Here is a 13210-nt window from a genome sequence, read left to right as displayed (position 1 = left end):
TGTCCTAGGCTACTCAGCCCTTTTAAAACCCACATACCAAAAGCAACTATAGTTCTTAAATGTTAGAGGCTAATAGAGAGGATTGCATACTGAATGAACTACATTACTAGCCCCAGTTTCCAGGAAGTGATAAATCAGTACAAGTTCCTCTAGCTGATTTTTTCCCCTTAATTTTATCAGTACCTCATCAGTTACTTTCTATGACAGATTGTTTTAATTATTTCCTAAGAATGTCTGCTTGTTCTGAAAAAACACCAAAAGCTTTCATAGCGTTTGCTAAAAAGATAAGTTCCTTCTTTATAGGTGTTGGCCCTTTTCGCTTGTTTAACTTTCTTACCTTGGAGAATTGCCTGGAATTCACTCAACTGACATTTTCATCCATGCCAATGGAAGTACTTCAGCAGATGGAGATACACTTAATATGAATATATAAAAGAAATGAACTCATGTAGCATTCTAACACTGTCCCCTTCCTGCAAAACCCTGTGAGCACCAGCTGGTAATAGATGTAATGTATACGTATGTCAGAACACTCAGTTCTACTTTGCATAGATAGACCCTCACTTGAGTCATACTTTTCATGTAAAATATTCCAAGAGAAAATGGCTTTTAAAAAGCATTTTTAAAAGCAAAAGACTAACATGAATTAAAAATTGGTATTTCTCAATGGTCAGAATCTAGTCAAGCATTATGTTTCCATTTTAGTGACAAAATTAATGTGAGGAAATGAAAAGCTAGAAATGTGGTAATATAGCCTCTCATTTTTTAATCCACCTTGACAAATTAAAGATATTTAGAATGAAATATAAATTAAGAAAATGCTAATACATGTAGTAGTTTTCTATTGCTGCTATAACAAACTACCACAAATTCTGTGGCTTAAAACAACATGTTATTATCTCACAGATGTATAGGTCTGAAGTCTAGCTGGGCTCAGCTGGTTTTTCTAAACCTTGTCTCATGAGACCAAAATCTAAGTGTCAGTTGCAGTGGGCTCTGAAGACTCTAGGGGAGGATTCACTCCCAGGCTCACCCAGGTTCCAACTGGTAGAATTTGGTTACACGCACTTGAAGGACTGAAGTCCCTGTTTCCTTGCTGCCAGATCGGGGATGAGTCTTTGCTCCTAGAGGCTTTCTGAATTCCTTCTCATGCTTTCCACGTGGCTCTTCCAGCAGTGGTGAGTCAAGTTCCTCTCATACTTTGAATCTCTCTTATTTATCCTTATGCTGCATTTCTCTGACTACAGCTGGAAAAATTTCTCTGCTTTTAAGTGTTCTCATGATTAGATTGGGTCCACTCAGATAATGCAGGATAATTTTCCTGTTTTAAGGATTTAACTTTAGTTACATCTGCAGTCTCTTTTGCCATGTATGGTAACACATGCACAGTTGCCAGAGATTAGGTCATCTCTTCGGGGCCAATCTACCTACCACGTATGGGCTTGGCATAGGGAATTTAATTGTCAGATTTGTTGCTAACTTTTATATTTCTATTTGATTGCCAGTGAAAAGTGATAACTTTGTTACTCTAAGTTAATTTTGTAAACTGTATTTTTAATTTTTTAAATGCTTGCTTAGATACTTTTTAGAAAACATTAATAGTACCCACATACAGTCATGTATTGCTTAATGATAGGAACACATTATGACAAATGTGTCATTAGGTGATTTTGTTGTTGTGCAGACATCATAGTATGTAGTTAAACAAACCTAATGATACCATCTAGGGCGCAGCTTACTACATACCTCGGCTATATGGTATAGCTTATTGCTCCTAGGCTACAAACCTGTAAAGCCTGTTACTGTATTGAATACTATAGGCAGTTGTAACACAATGGTAAGTATTTGTGTATCTAAATGAAAAAGTACAGTAAAAATACTGTATAAAAGATAAAAAATTGAACACTCATATAGGGTATTTATGGTGAATGGAGCTTGCAGGACTGAAAGTCTGTCTGGGTAAGTGAGTGAGTGAGTGGCAAGTGAATGTGAAGGCCTAGGACATTACTGTACACTTAGAATGTACTCCTTTTACTTTTATACATAAAAAATTAAATGTAAACAGCCTCAGGCAGGTCCTTCAGAAGAAATTCCAGAAGACAGCATTAACTGTAACTTTTGTACTATATAAGCTTTTTAATTTTGAAAAACTTTTTTATTCTTTTGTAATAGCACTTCATGTAAAACACAAACACATTTTACAGCTGTACGAAAGTATTTTCTTTTTTTATATCCTTATTCTATAAGCTTTTTCTATTTTTATTTTATTCATCTTTTTTAAAAGTTTTTTTTTTTTAATTAGAAGCTAAGACAAACACACACATTAGCCTAGGCCTACATAGAGTCAGGATCATCCATATCATTGTCCTACCCCTCCACATATATCATTGTCCTACCCCTCCACATCTTACCCCACTGGAACATCTTCAGGGGCAGTAACATGCATGGAGCTGTGATCTCCTATGATAATAATGCTGTCTTCTGGAATTCCTCCTGAAGGACTTGCCTGAGGCTATTTTACATTTAATTTTCTACATATAAAAGTAAAATAACACTCTAAAATAACATAAAAAGTATAGGTCAGGTGTGGTGGCTTATGCCTGCAATCCCAGCATTTTGGAAGGCCAAGGCAGGAGGATTGCTTGAGCTCAGGAGTTGGAGACCAGCCTGGGCAACATAGTGAGACACAAAAAATAAAAAAAATAGCCAGGCATGGTGGCACACGCCTGTAGTCCCATTACTGAGGGAGGATGAGGCAGGAGGATCGCTTGAGGCCAGGAGGTCAAGGCTGCATTGAGCCATTATGGCACCACTGCACTCCAGCCTGGGGGACAGAGTGAGACCCTTTCCCAAAAAAAAAAAAAAAAAGTATAGTACAGTAAATACCCGAACCATTAACATGGTCATTTATTATTATCAAGTATTATGTAACATACATAATTGTATGTGCTATACTTCTGTACAGGTAGCAGTGCAGTAAGTTTGTTTTTAACAGCATCACCACAAAAATGTGAGTAAAGCATTGTTCTATGACATTACAATGGCAATGATGTCACCAGGCTATAGAAATTTTTCAGCCCCATTATAATCTTATGGGACCATTGTCATACAGTCCATTGCTGACTGAAATGTTGTTATTCAGTGCATGACTGTATACCTGATTTATAAAGGATTCTCTGATATAGACATTATTTTAAACATAATTATACCTGTAGTATGGATGGTTAGCTTGGTTTCAAGATCAAGATTCCAGAATGTGCTTCAGGAAGTACTTAAAACACTCATTCCTTGATTCTACTTTCTAATTCCAGTTATTCTAAAAACATGGGAAAATAGAGAAAAATCTCTCAAAACTACCTTAGAAAATAGAAAATGACAAACTCAGACTGCTTGGCTTTTAGCATCAACTTTTGGCAAAAAAAGCATGTACACATTTTTATATGTCTAATATTTAATATTTTACTATTGAATTTGGTGTGAGAGAGAAACTGGAATTGTATTTTTTAATTTTTAATTTTGAAATAATTACAAACTTGCAGGAAAGGCATGACAGTAATACAAATAATTTCCCTGTGCCATTCATTCAGGTCCAACAATTTTTAACATTTTGCCATTGTGTTTTATCTTTGTGTATCATATATTTTTTTCACCCAGACTAAGGGTAAATAAAGTATTGTACTGTGTCCAAAAGTTACTTACATTAGTTCACTGTTGTTTTTGTTGTTTCTCCTTCTTTGATGTTGAAATGGTCTTGGGTGAATGGTCTTGTTGTCTGAGGTGTTATCCGAGTTCCTTGTCTCACAATCAAGAAAACTAAGGAGCATGGATGCAAGGGGGAGGTTAGAGTCAAAGTTTAATAAGTGAAAGAAGAAAGCTCTTTGTAGTGGAGAGGGGGCCTGAGTGGGTTGCTGTTTTTACAGTTGAATTCAAAAGCTTTTATAAGAAACTCCCCTCATCTCTGTAGCTATTTGTGTAACTCTCCTTATCTCTGCAGCTGTGGGTATCTCTTGGGTAAGCACAAAGTGAAGCTTCTCTTGTTTGTTTAACTGCAGGTCTGTTTCAGGTAAGCCCACCCCCATTCCTTTGCAGGTTCCCACAGAGCCTACCATGTATATGCCTGAAAAGGGGAGGAACCTTTTTCCTGGAAGCCCGCTAATCACACAAAGGAAAAGAGGCTTCTCTGTTGGGCCTTGCTTTCTTATTAGTGTAGTTGCAGTTTAGTTTTTCCCCAGGCTGTTCTGTTTGTGCCTGTAGCTGTGATTTTTCAGGCTGTTTCTCCAAGGACTAGCCTTAGCTGTCTGCCTGATTTTTCCTTTTCTTCTCCCTCAATGTGATTTCATTTGAAAATACCTTGCTTTAGTTTTTGCATTCAGTTCAAATTTTTTCCCTTGTTTCCAGCCTTATTTTATGTCTTGAATATGTTAGAATGTTGTAGTGAATAACTTTATGTATACTTTTTAGTAATACTAATGGCATATCTTAAGGATAAACACTAGAAATAGGATTGCTAAATCAAAAGTTAAATAAATATTAATGAGTTAATGAATATTTATTAATTATTGCCAAATTTTCTTCCATAAGAGATAGACAAGTCTTGCATTCCCTCTAGTCTGTTTCACTTAGCCTTGTCAACAGAGCCTACTATTAAGCTTTTGAATTTGCCAATTTCATGGGTAAGGAACAATATTTCAGCATAGTTTTAATATGCATTTCTTTCTTTTCTTTTTTCTTTTTTTTTCTTTTTGAGGCAAGGTCTTGCTCTGTCTCACCCAGGCTGGGGTGTATAGTGGTACGATCACTGCTCACTGCAACTTCTGCCTCTAGGGCTCAAGTCATCTTCCCACCTCAGCCTCCAGAGTAACTGGGACTACAGGCGTGCACCACCACACTTGGCTAATTTTTGTATTTTTTGTAGAGACGGGGTTTTGTCATGTTGCCCAGGCTGGTCTCAAACTTGTGAGCTCAAGTGATCCACAGCCTCCCAAAGTGCTGGGATTGCAGGCATGAGCCACTGTGCACAGCCCATTTATATTAAAGTGAAGTTGATTATAGTTTCATATGTCTTAAGGACCATTAAAAAATTTTTTTTGGTGAATTATTTATTCATATTTTGCTTATTTCTCAACAGGATATTTGTTTTTTTCCTTCAGTTTTTTAAAGTTCTTCAAGTATTAGGGATAATGTCATTATCTGTGAAGTGTTTTGCATATATTTGCTCAGCTTGTTTTTTGACTGTGCTTGTTTTTTGTTTTTATTCTTTTTTGCCACACAAGCCTTTTTAAAAAAACATGGTCCACTTTGGGAGGCCGAGGCAGGCGGATCACGAGATCAGGAGTTTGAGACCAGCCTGGCCAGTATGGTGAAACCCTGTCTCTACTAAAAATATATAAAAATTTAGCTGGGTGTGGTGGCGCACATGTAGTTGCAGCTGCTCTGGAGGCTGAGGCAGGAGAGTCACTTGAACCTGGGAGCCAGAGGTTGCAATGAGCCAGGATCGTGCCACTGCACTCCAGCCTGGGCAATGGAGTAATAAGACTCTGTCTAAAAAAAAACAGACACACACACACAAAAGTAGTCATATCTATCAATCTTTTTAAAAGTTGCATCTGGATTTCAAGTGGTAGTTTAAAAGCCTTTCCATATATCAAGGTTATAGAAAAGTTCATGCGTGTTTCTTCTAGTACTTGAATGGTTTTGTTTTACATTTATATATCTAATCCATTTTGAGCTTATTTTCATGTATGCTGTGAGTAATGGATCTTATTTCATCTTTTTTCCAAATGGCAATTTGTCCCAACACTATTTGTTTTAGAAAGCCTTCTGCCTTCTGTGTTCCAGTGATTTGAGGTAACACCTGATCATGTACTAGATTTCCACTTGCAGTTAGGTCTGTTGAGAGATTTTCTGTTGGTCTGTTGTTTCCAATTTTTCTCTAAAATGATTAATGCTGTGATAATTACCTTATGCAAAAGGCTTTATCCACATTTCAGATTATTTCCTGAAAAAATCATGTAAGTAGCACAAATACTTAATGAAAGGATATGCAGTGTTCAAGGCTTTTGATAATAGCCACGTTATCTTCTAGGAAAGATTCTACCAATTTATATTACCACCAGCAGAAAATAAGTGTCTATTTGAGAGCATCCTTTCTTACAAGGAGTATAATCTTTTAAGATATCTTTTATAATTTTGATAATCAAAAATTATATTTAAATTTGCCTTTTTAGAGATTTTTGGTGATGCATAAATTTTCATATGTTGGTTGATTTATATGTGTATGAATTCTCTGCATTTTCTTTTCCCATTTCTCCTTTGGGGTATTGAGCTGTTTATACACCAAATGAAAAGCACATTTTTATTCCTTTATCTCTCTAGTGAAATAAAATTCTCAACTATCCAATTTAGAGCCTGCCTATCTAATTTGTTTTCAACCTCTAATGCTGTTTTCATGAATATAAATAACCCTCAGCCAAGGTATTAGCATTTCCAGCTGCTGGCCATTAGTTCAAAGTATATTATAAAGAAAGGGAGCTGTAAACATTCTTATCCCAAGGGAACTTACAAGGTAGCCTTTTGCACTTTGGGAGGCTGAAGTGGGTGGATCACCTGATGTAAGGAGTTCGAGACCAGCCTGGCCAACATGGTGAAACCTCGTCTATACTAAAAATACAAAAATTAGCTGGGCATGGTGGCGGGCACCTGTAATCCCAGCTACTTGGGAGGCTGAGGCAGGAGAATCACTCGAACCCAGGAGGCAGAGGTTGCAGTGAGCCAAGACTGTACCACTACACTCCAGCCTGGGCAACAGAGTAAGACTCTGTCTCAAAAAAAAAAAAAAAATACTGGCTTCATAAAGTACAATATTACACACACTTGCACACACAAATAAATGCATGCACACACACAATCCCGCCCCCACCCCAATTCGAAAATAACAAATCCCATTTTTGATTTGGAAGTAACTTTACTCTGAATAGGAGATGCCCACCTCAGGAAGTAGTCACACTGCCCATGTTGCTTTGTTTTGTAGTTACCACATTACTTGGAAGTTCTTACTTTAGAGCTGTGACATCAAGAAAATTTACCTCTGATCATGCCAGGATTACTAAATGTTAAAATCAGACTTCAGTATCACAAAACATTTTTATATCTGCTCCCCCCTCACAACCACACAACAAATAAAAGTTTTCACACATTCGACTATATACCTTCTTACTCAAGCAGTCTGTTTGCATATAATGAATGGAAACTCATGAAGCCAATCATCTGAGACTTGGAAATCAGAAAGGTGAGATTATAGGGAGAATTTTTGGGTTCTTTCTCTTTTCCATAGTTTGTTTTGTGATGTTATAGATGGTAGAAAACAAAAGAGAGAAAGTGCCAGGAAAATATACGTGTGAACAAGTAAGTTTATGTTCGAGGCATAATTTTAAAGTATTGTTTGTGGTCAGAGATGCTGTTGCTAATTCTATAATTTTCTATGCTATATTTCCCCATGCGAGCAAGTTTACTTTGTTGTCTTTGGCCCTTTATGCAATCAGTGTAAAAGGACTAGCAGTTTCTGGCCCTACACTAAAGCTTATTTATATTTAAATCAGTGATTCCAAACTTTAAATGTATAACATCATGTTAATTTTGTAACATCAATGGTTTTCTTTAAAATTTCAAGATATTTATCTTGTTACTTGTATTGGACAGTTCTAAGAAATCTTAGAGGGATAACTCTCTTACCTGTTTTTTAAAAAAGATCAGCTTGCAATCTTCTGCTTCAACCATATCTGTATTAGAATACAGTATTATTTCTAACTTTATTTGGCAATATAAAAATTGAATATTTCTTGTGCTCTCCATTTATAAAACCAACATCGAAGAAGAAGAGTATTTGCTGGTTATACAGTGTTGAGTATAGCTCTTTTACTCTGAATATTTTAGAGATTATGTGATTTTAGTCCAGGGGACAACTTTATACTACTTCACTAGCAGAAACACTACTGTTATTTTTACGGACCTATCAATACCACCAACTTAATAGTATTAAAAGCTAGTATACAGAGTTTATTATGTATCAGACTACAAAGTATATACAACTTTTATATTTCCAAATAAAAGTAGGTAATACTGTATTCTCTTGTAGATGTGTTTGAGGCAATTTCACACAATTTTTTAAAACATACAGACACTATCTATAAAAGAATTGTGGAGTACATATGTTCGAAGTATCTGTCAAGAGACGCAGAGATGTTAAGTAACTTCCTAAGATCTAGAGATGAATCTTCCTCTCCTCTTTGTACCACGTTTCTTTTGCCTTTGCTGTATTTTACAATGTGTGATATGTAGCCAGTCTAGTGGCCATCCTAGGATTTCAAGCCCAGCAGTCTGGCTTCTGAGTGTATTCACTTCACATCAAAGCTGTACACTCTTCCAATTCAATTATTTATATTTCCATCCTTCATCATAGAATTTACTAGAAGTACCTTGCTTTAATAATCAACATTACAAAAAGGCTGTTTTTTTGCAACTTTTCCACTAAAAACTTCCTATTTTAGTAAAATTTGGTAATTTCTTTTTAGAATGTTCTTGAATACATTTGTTCAAGACCTGAAACTTAAGAGTTAACTCATCAAGAAATAGTAACTCACTGAACAGTCCTTCCTGGTATCATCAACACTTGACTTTGTATCACCTGTCAAAGGTGAAACTCTTTCCCCAGTTATGAGTAGTCTTTCTTATAACATTGTTTCATCCAGACAGTAGTAACAAGAAATATATCCACATTTGATTAATCTCATCTCCTTTGCCCCAGGATGTCAGAGAAAATTTTAAACATTGCCAATGATTATGCTATTAAACAGTCAGAAGACACTTATCATTCTTTTACTTGTCAAAATAAGCAAGTTTAATATGGTTTTATAAATTGAGTCTGTCATAAGTCTTCAAAATTATAAGAGCTAAGTCTTCCATTACTCTACATAGATTATCCCTTGCAATAATTATATTACTAGGTAACTGCATCTAAACTCTAGAAAGAATTAGTGTATAATCCTGTAGGGTCTATCAGGAAACTATTTTGGGATATATCTTGTTGTTAATATAATAATGTCCTTCTTAAATTAGGTTTTTCAGCATTTTAAATTTTATATTTAAACTTTCATTTTTAGGTTAAAAGAGTCCTGTAAAGGTTACCATCTGAATGCTCTGTTTATTAGAGGAAACTACTTGTGTTATCACCAATGAATTTTTTGGTCATATTTATTTAATATATATTTAATGTATATCAGTACATAAGCACACCCGAGGTATACAATTTGCAAAGAATGGATGTTAGATTTTGATCACAAAAGGTATTTTTACAAAGATAACCTCAAGATTTGTTGGAGTTGTAAAATATGATTCCAAAAGACACACTTTACCTTACAAAATAAGGCAAATGGAAAAAAATCACCATAGAGATGATTTTTCTTTAGAAGCAAATAATTCCAAATATGAATGTGCTTAAATAGGTAATAACTTTTGTTGTCATAAGCTCATCTACATTATTGCAACATCTAGGACTTTAACCAGTTTTTATGTTCAGCTGATTCTAAATGAATCTATTCCTGGCATAGTCCTTTACTCCATTATAGGCACAGCTCTGAACCAATTCTAGGATTCAATTCAGAACAGTTACATATTTAATGTATTATGTAAAAAGCTTTATAGGATTGGGTTCAATATTGACAATATTCCTAAGAATATTAGACATTATTTCTGTAATTTCTATTCCTTTTGATATTGTTTTAACAAGGCAGTACTCCTCTTACAATATTGTGATAAATTCAGATTTTTATAAGACTTGTTCTTTTTTCCTCCCAATTTTAAAATTATTTCTTGAAAACTATTATTTTTCATAGCTATTTGCCTCTAGAAGCAATTGTTCATAATGGAGGCATATTTTCCTTTGTAGAAATTCACAACTGTGAAGAGAAAGTTTCCCAGTGAGTTAATAAGTGGGCATTTGTCAGAATTCTCTCGGGTCAAAGACTGAGTTTTTTGTTCTTAGTGCTAACAGAACCAAATCACCTGCATTTGAGTATTTAACACGTTGGAAAGCCAACCCAACTTAAGGTCTTCTTTTTTGTAATGAGTAATTTGAAAGTGAAAGCTTCTTGAAGCATGCAGTCAAAATAAAACGCATGGGCGTTTATTTAGTAAAGCTAAATCGTGTAGCTTTACTCAGTCTGTTGAACTGGCAAATGTTAACTCCCCTTTATTGTTATACTTTCTTATTAATCATCCTATTCATAAAAATCCCATGATTGGGGAAAATGAACCCGTTAGGGAAACTCACTGCTATCAGTCTAATCCAAGCCACTATCAATAACTTTCTTACTGGTATCCCTGCTTCCACCTCATCTAGCTATTATGTGTACAATGAAGATAACTGAAGCCAACCTGCCTGGGTTTAAATCCTAGCTCTGCAATAGCTGTATTGCCAGTTCCTTAAAAAAAAAAAAAAAAGGTATAAGAGCTTTGAAATGCTAAATAAGCTCTTCATGCACATGGCAACTAGAGCAGCCCTTGTAAAATGTCAGATGTTAATGCTTTGGTTGACCTCCTCTAAATAACTTTACACTTAAAAAATAAATAAAATCCAAACTCCTTACTAAGGCCTGTTAAGTATGCTTCTCATTTTATCCCCCATGTTCCAGTTACACTGTACTCGTCCCCAGAGATACTAAGCAGTTCTCTACTTCAAGACTTTTGCACTTGCAATTCCTTCTTCCTGGAACATCTTTTCCCAGATTTTTGCATTGCTCATTTCCTCAGGTGGCTGCTCAAATATTCAGTGTCCTTCTTCATCGAAAATAGCACACCCCCAGCACACATATCCTCAAGTCATTTGTCTCCTGCCTCATTTTCTTTTTCTCTTTTTGCTATAAAGCACTCATTGCCACTGACTTTATATGGTTTAATGCCTTTCTCTCCAAACTGAAAACAGCTCCTGAGCACAAGGGTTTTGTTTTGGTCATTCCTGTAGTCTCAGCACCTAAACCACCACCTGGCACTGGTAGTTCTTAGTAAATACTTGCTGAATAGATGCTGTATTTAAAAAGCATTTTTCCCCCCTAAGGACTTTTGAGAAGCTTAACTTACTATGCTTTTCGGTTTGTTTTTCTTAGTATGCACCTAACATTTCCTACTCCCATACTTTCACTTGATCCACATCCTCTCATTAGGTCACCACTCACTTAAGAAAGATCAACTTTGGGCTTTTAGAAACAGAAGGTTCTTGTTTGCAAAGGGTAAACAAGCACAACAAAAAATGATACTGTTTTCAAAGGGAAGTTTTAAATACTATTAGTAAATTAAATTCTAGATGAAACAGCCATATTTTTCAAACATTGTTTTTAATATACCTGCCTATAAAGATCTATGGAGAATTCACATCAGATCATGAATGGGTAGTACTTTATGATTAGAGCATACAGAGAGAGTTACAATTAAGCTTTTCTTTTTTCTTTTACAGGTTAATGACTCCAGAGAGTAAGATCAGATTCGTCCACAAAGAGATGGGCATAATACCAAGCTGGGGTGGCACCACCCGGCTAGTTGAAATAATCGGAAGTAGACAAGCTCTCAAAGTGTTGAGTGGGGCCCTTAAACTGGATTCAAAAAATGCTCTAAACATAGGAATGGTTGAAGAGGTCTTGCAGTCTTCAGATGAAACTAAATCTCTAGAAGAGGCACAAGAATGGCTAAAGCAATTCATCCAAGGGCCACCGGAAGTAATTAGAGCTTTGAAAAAATCTGTTTGTTCAGGCAGAGAGCTATATTTGGAGGAAGCATTACAGAACGAAAGAGATCTTTTAGGAACAGTTTGGGGTGGGCCTGCAAATTTAGAGGCTATTGCTAAGAAAGGAAAATTTAATAAATAATTGGTTTTTCGTGTGGATGTACTCCAAGTAAAGCTCCAGTGACTAATATGTATAAATGTTAAATGATATTAAATATGAACATCAGAATTACTTTGAAGGCTATTAATATGCAGACTTATTTTTAATCATTTGAATATCTGAACTCATTTACCTCATTTCTTGCCAATTACTCACTTGGGTATTTACTGCGTAATCTGGAACATTTAGCTAACATATACACTTTTGGCTTAAAAATTATTGCTGTCAATTCCAATAATAATTCTTAGCTTATAACCAAAGAGCAGTGTTTAAAAGGAGAGCTTCTCTACAAAACCTATTCCTGGTGTTACTTTTCATAAAATTTTTGTTCTGTTTTACCTGGAAATAATTTACCAAAATAACTGAGTGTTGCTGCTAAAGAACAAAAGTGGGGAGGTATCAGGGAACAAGAAAACAAGAAAGGGTATGATCAATCATTTTCTTCTGCTCCAAACAGCCGGAGTAAAATTCATGGGAAATGGCCCTTCATTTAAAAAAAGATGTACCTCACTACCCACTACAAATTTGGAACTTTATTTGTTCTTTTCAATAATTAGTTTTCTATTGTAAATTATCTACTAAACAGTGGTAGCCATGACATGGAAAGTCAACTGATTCTACAATTGGACATTCATTTGTGTGCCCTGGAATTTCCAACTAGTAATAAACAACTACTGTTGATGTAGTTTTAAACCACTCGAAGGGACTCATGAAGCATCCTGCAACATAAATTTGCATTTTTAGATCAGATTTCTTTTTTTCCTGAAAAACAACTAACCTTCTAACAACTATCTTTCAAAAGTAAATGTAATAAAAATGCACAACATAAAATGTTTATGATCCCAGCAATACACTTTTTAAAAAATGTGAAAGTCAAAGAATTAAGTTCTAGTTCTGACTTATCACAAGAGATCAAAAGTATTTGCTACTGTAACATTCAATTCACATTTGAGAACCATGGTAAAAATAACTTGCATTTGCCTTACCATCATGATCCTACTGTTGAGTTAGGAAAATATGGTTAGACAGACTCACATTACTTTTTTTCAGAGGTAAACTCTAGATTACTGTGTCAACCCAATACTATTTGACCATAGATGTAAAAACTACCAAATAAAAGTGGATTTTGTGGTCTACAACATTTTGTGTAAAGTGAATTCATGTCTGCTAACACCGTTAAGTCTGCCATTTAATCCAGAGTGTTAGACTACTAATGAATATGGTAAGGAAAATATAAAATATTAATGGTATATGCTATTTGAGGAATTTTAAGTCTC

The 13210-nt window shown here is 35.2% G+C and overlaps 1 protein-coding gene across 7 annotated transcripts in view; it reads left to right on the top strand.

Annotated features, from left to right (window-relative positions):
• ECHDC1 (ethylmalonyl-CoA decarboxylase 1) overlaps positions 1-12005 on the top strand; it is a 53869-nt gene extending 41864 nt beyond the window's left edge. For 6 of the 7 annotated variants that reach the window (XM_055391269.2, XM_004044658.4, XM_019029507.3 and 3 more), the window contains one exon: positions 11507-12005. In XM_055391269.2, coding sequence (XP_055247244.1) covers positions 11507-11915 — 409 coding nt within the window. In that variant the 3' untranslated portion in view covers positions 11916-12005. The remainder of the gene's footprint in view (positions 1-11506) is intronic. The other variant, XM_063707849.1, reaches the window with a different exon arrangement.
• Positions 12006-13210: the final 1205 nt, after the last annotated feature.

This window comes from Gorilla gorilla, chromosome 5 (genome assembly GCF_029281585.2).
Source record: "Gorilla gorilla gorilla isolate KB3781 chromosome 5, NHGRI_mGorGor1-v2.1_pri, whole genome shotgun sequence".
Taxonomy (NCBI): Eukaryota; Metazoa; Chordata; class Mammalia; order Primates; family Hominidae; genus Gorilla; species Gorilla gorilla.
This window is presented reverse-complemented; position numbering and strand designations above follow the sequence as displayed.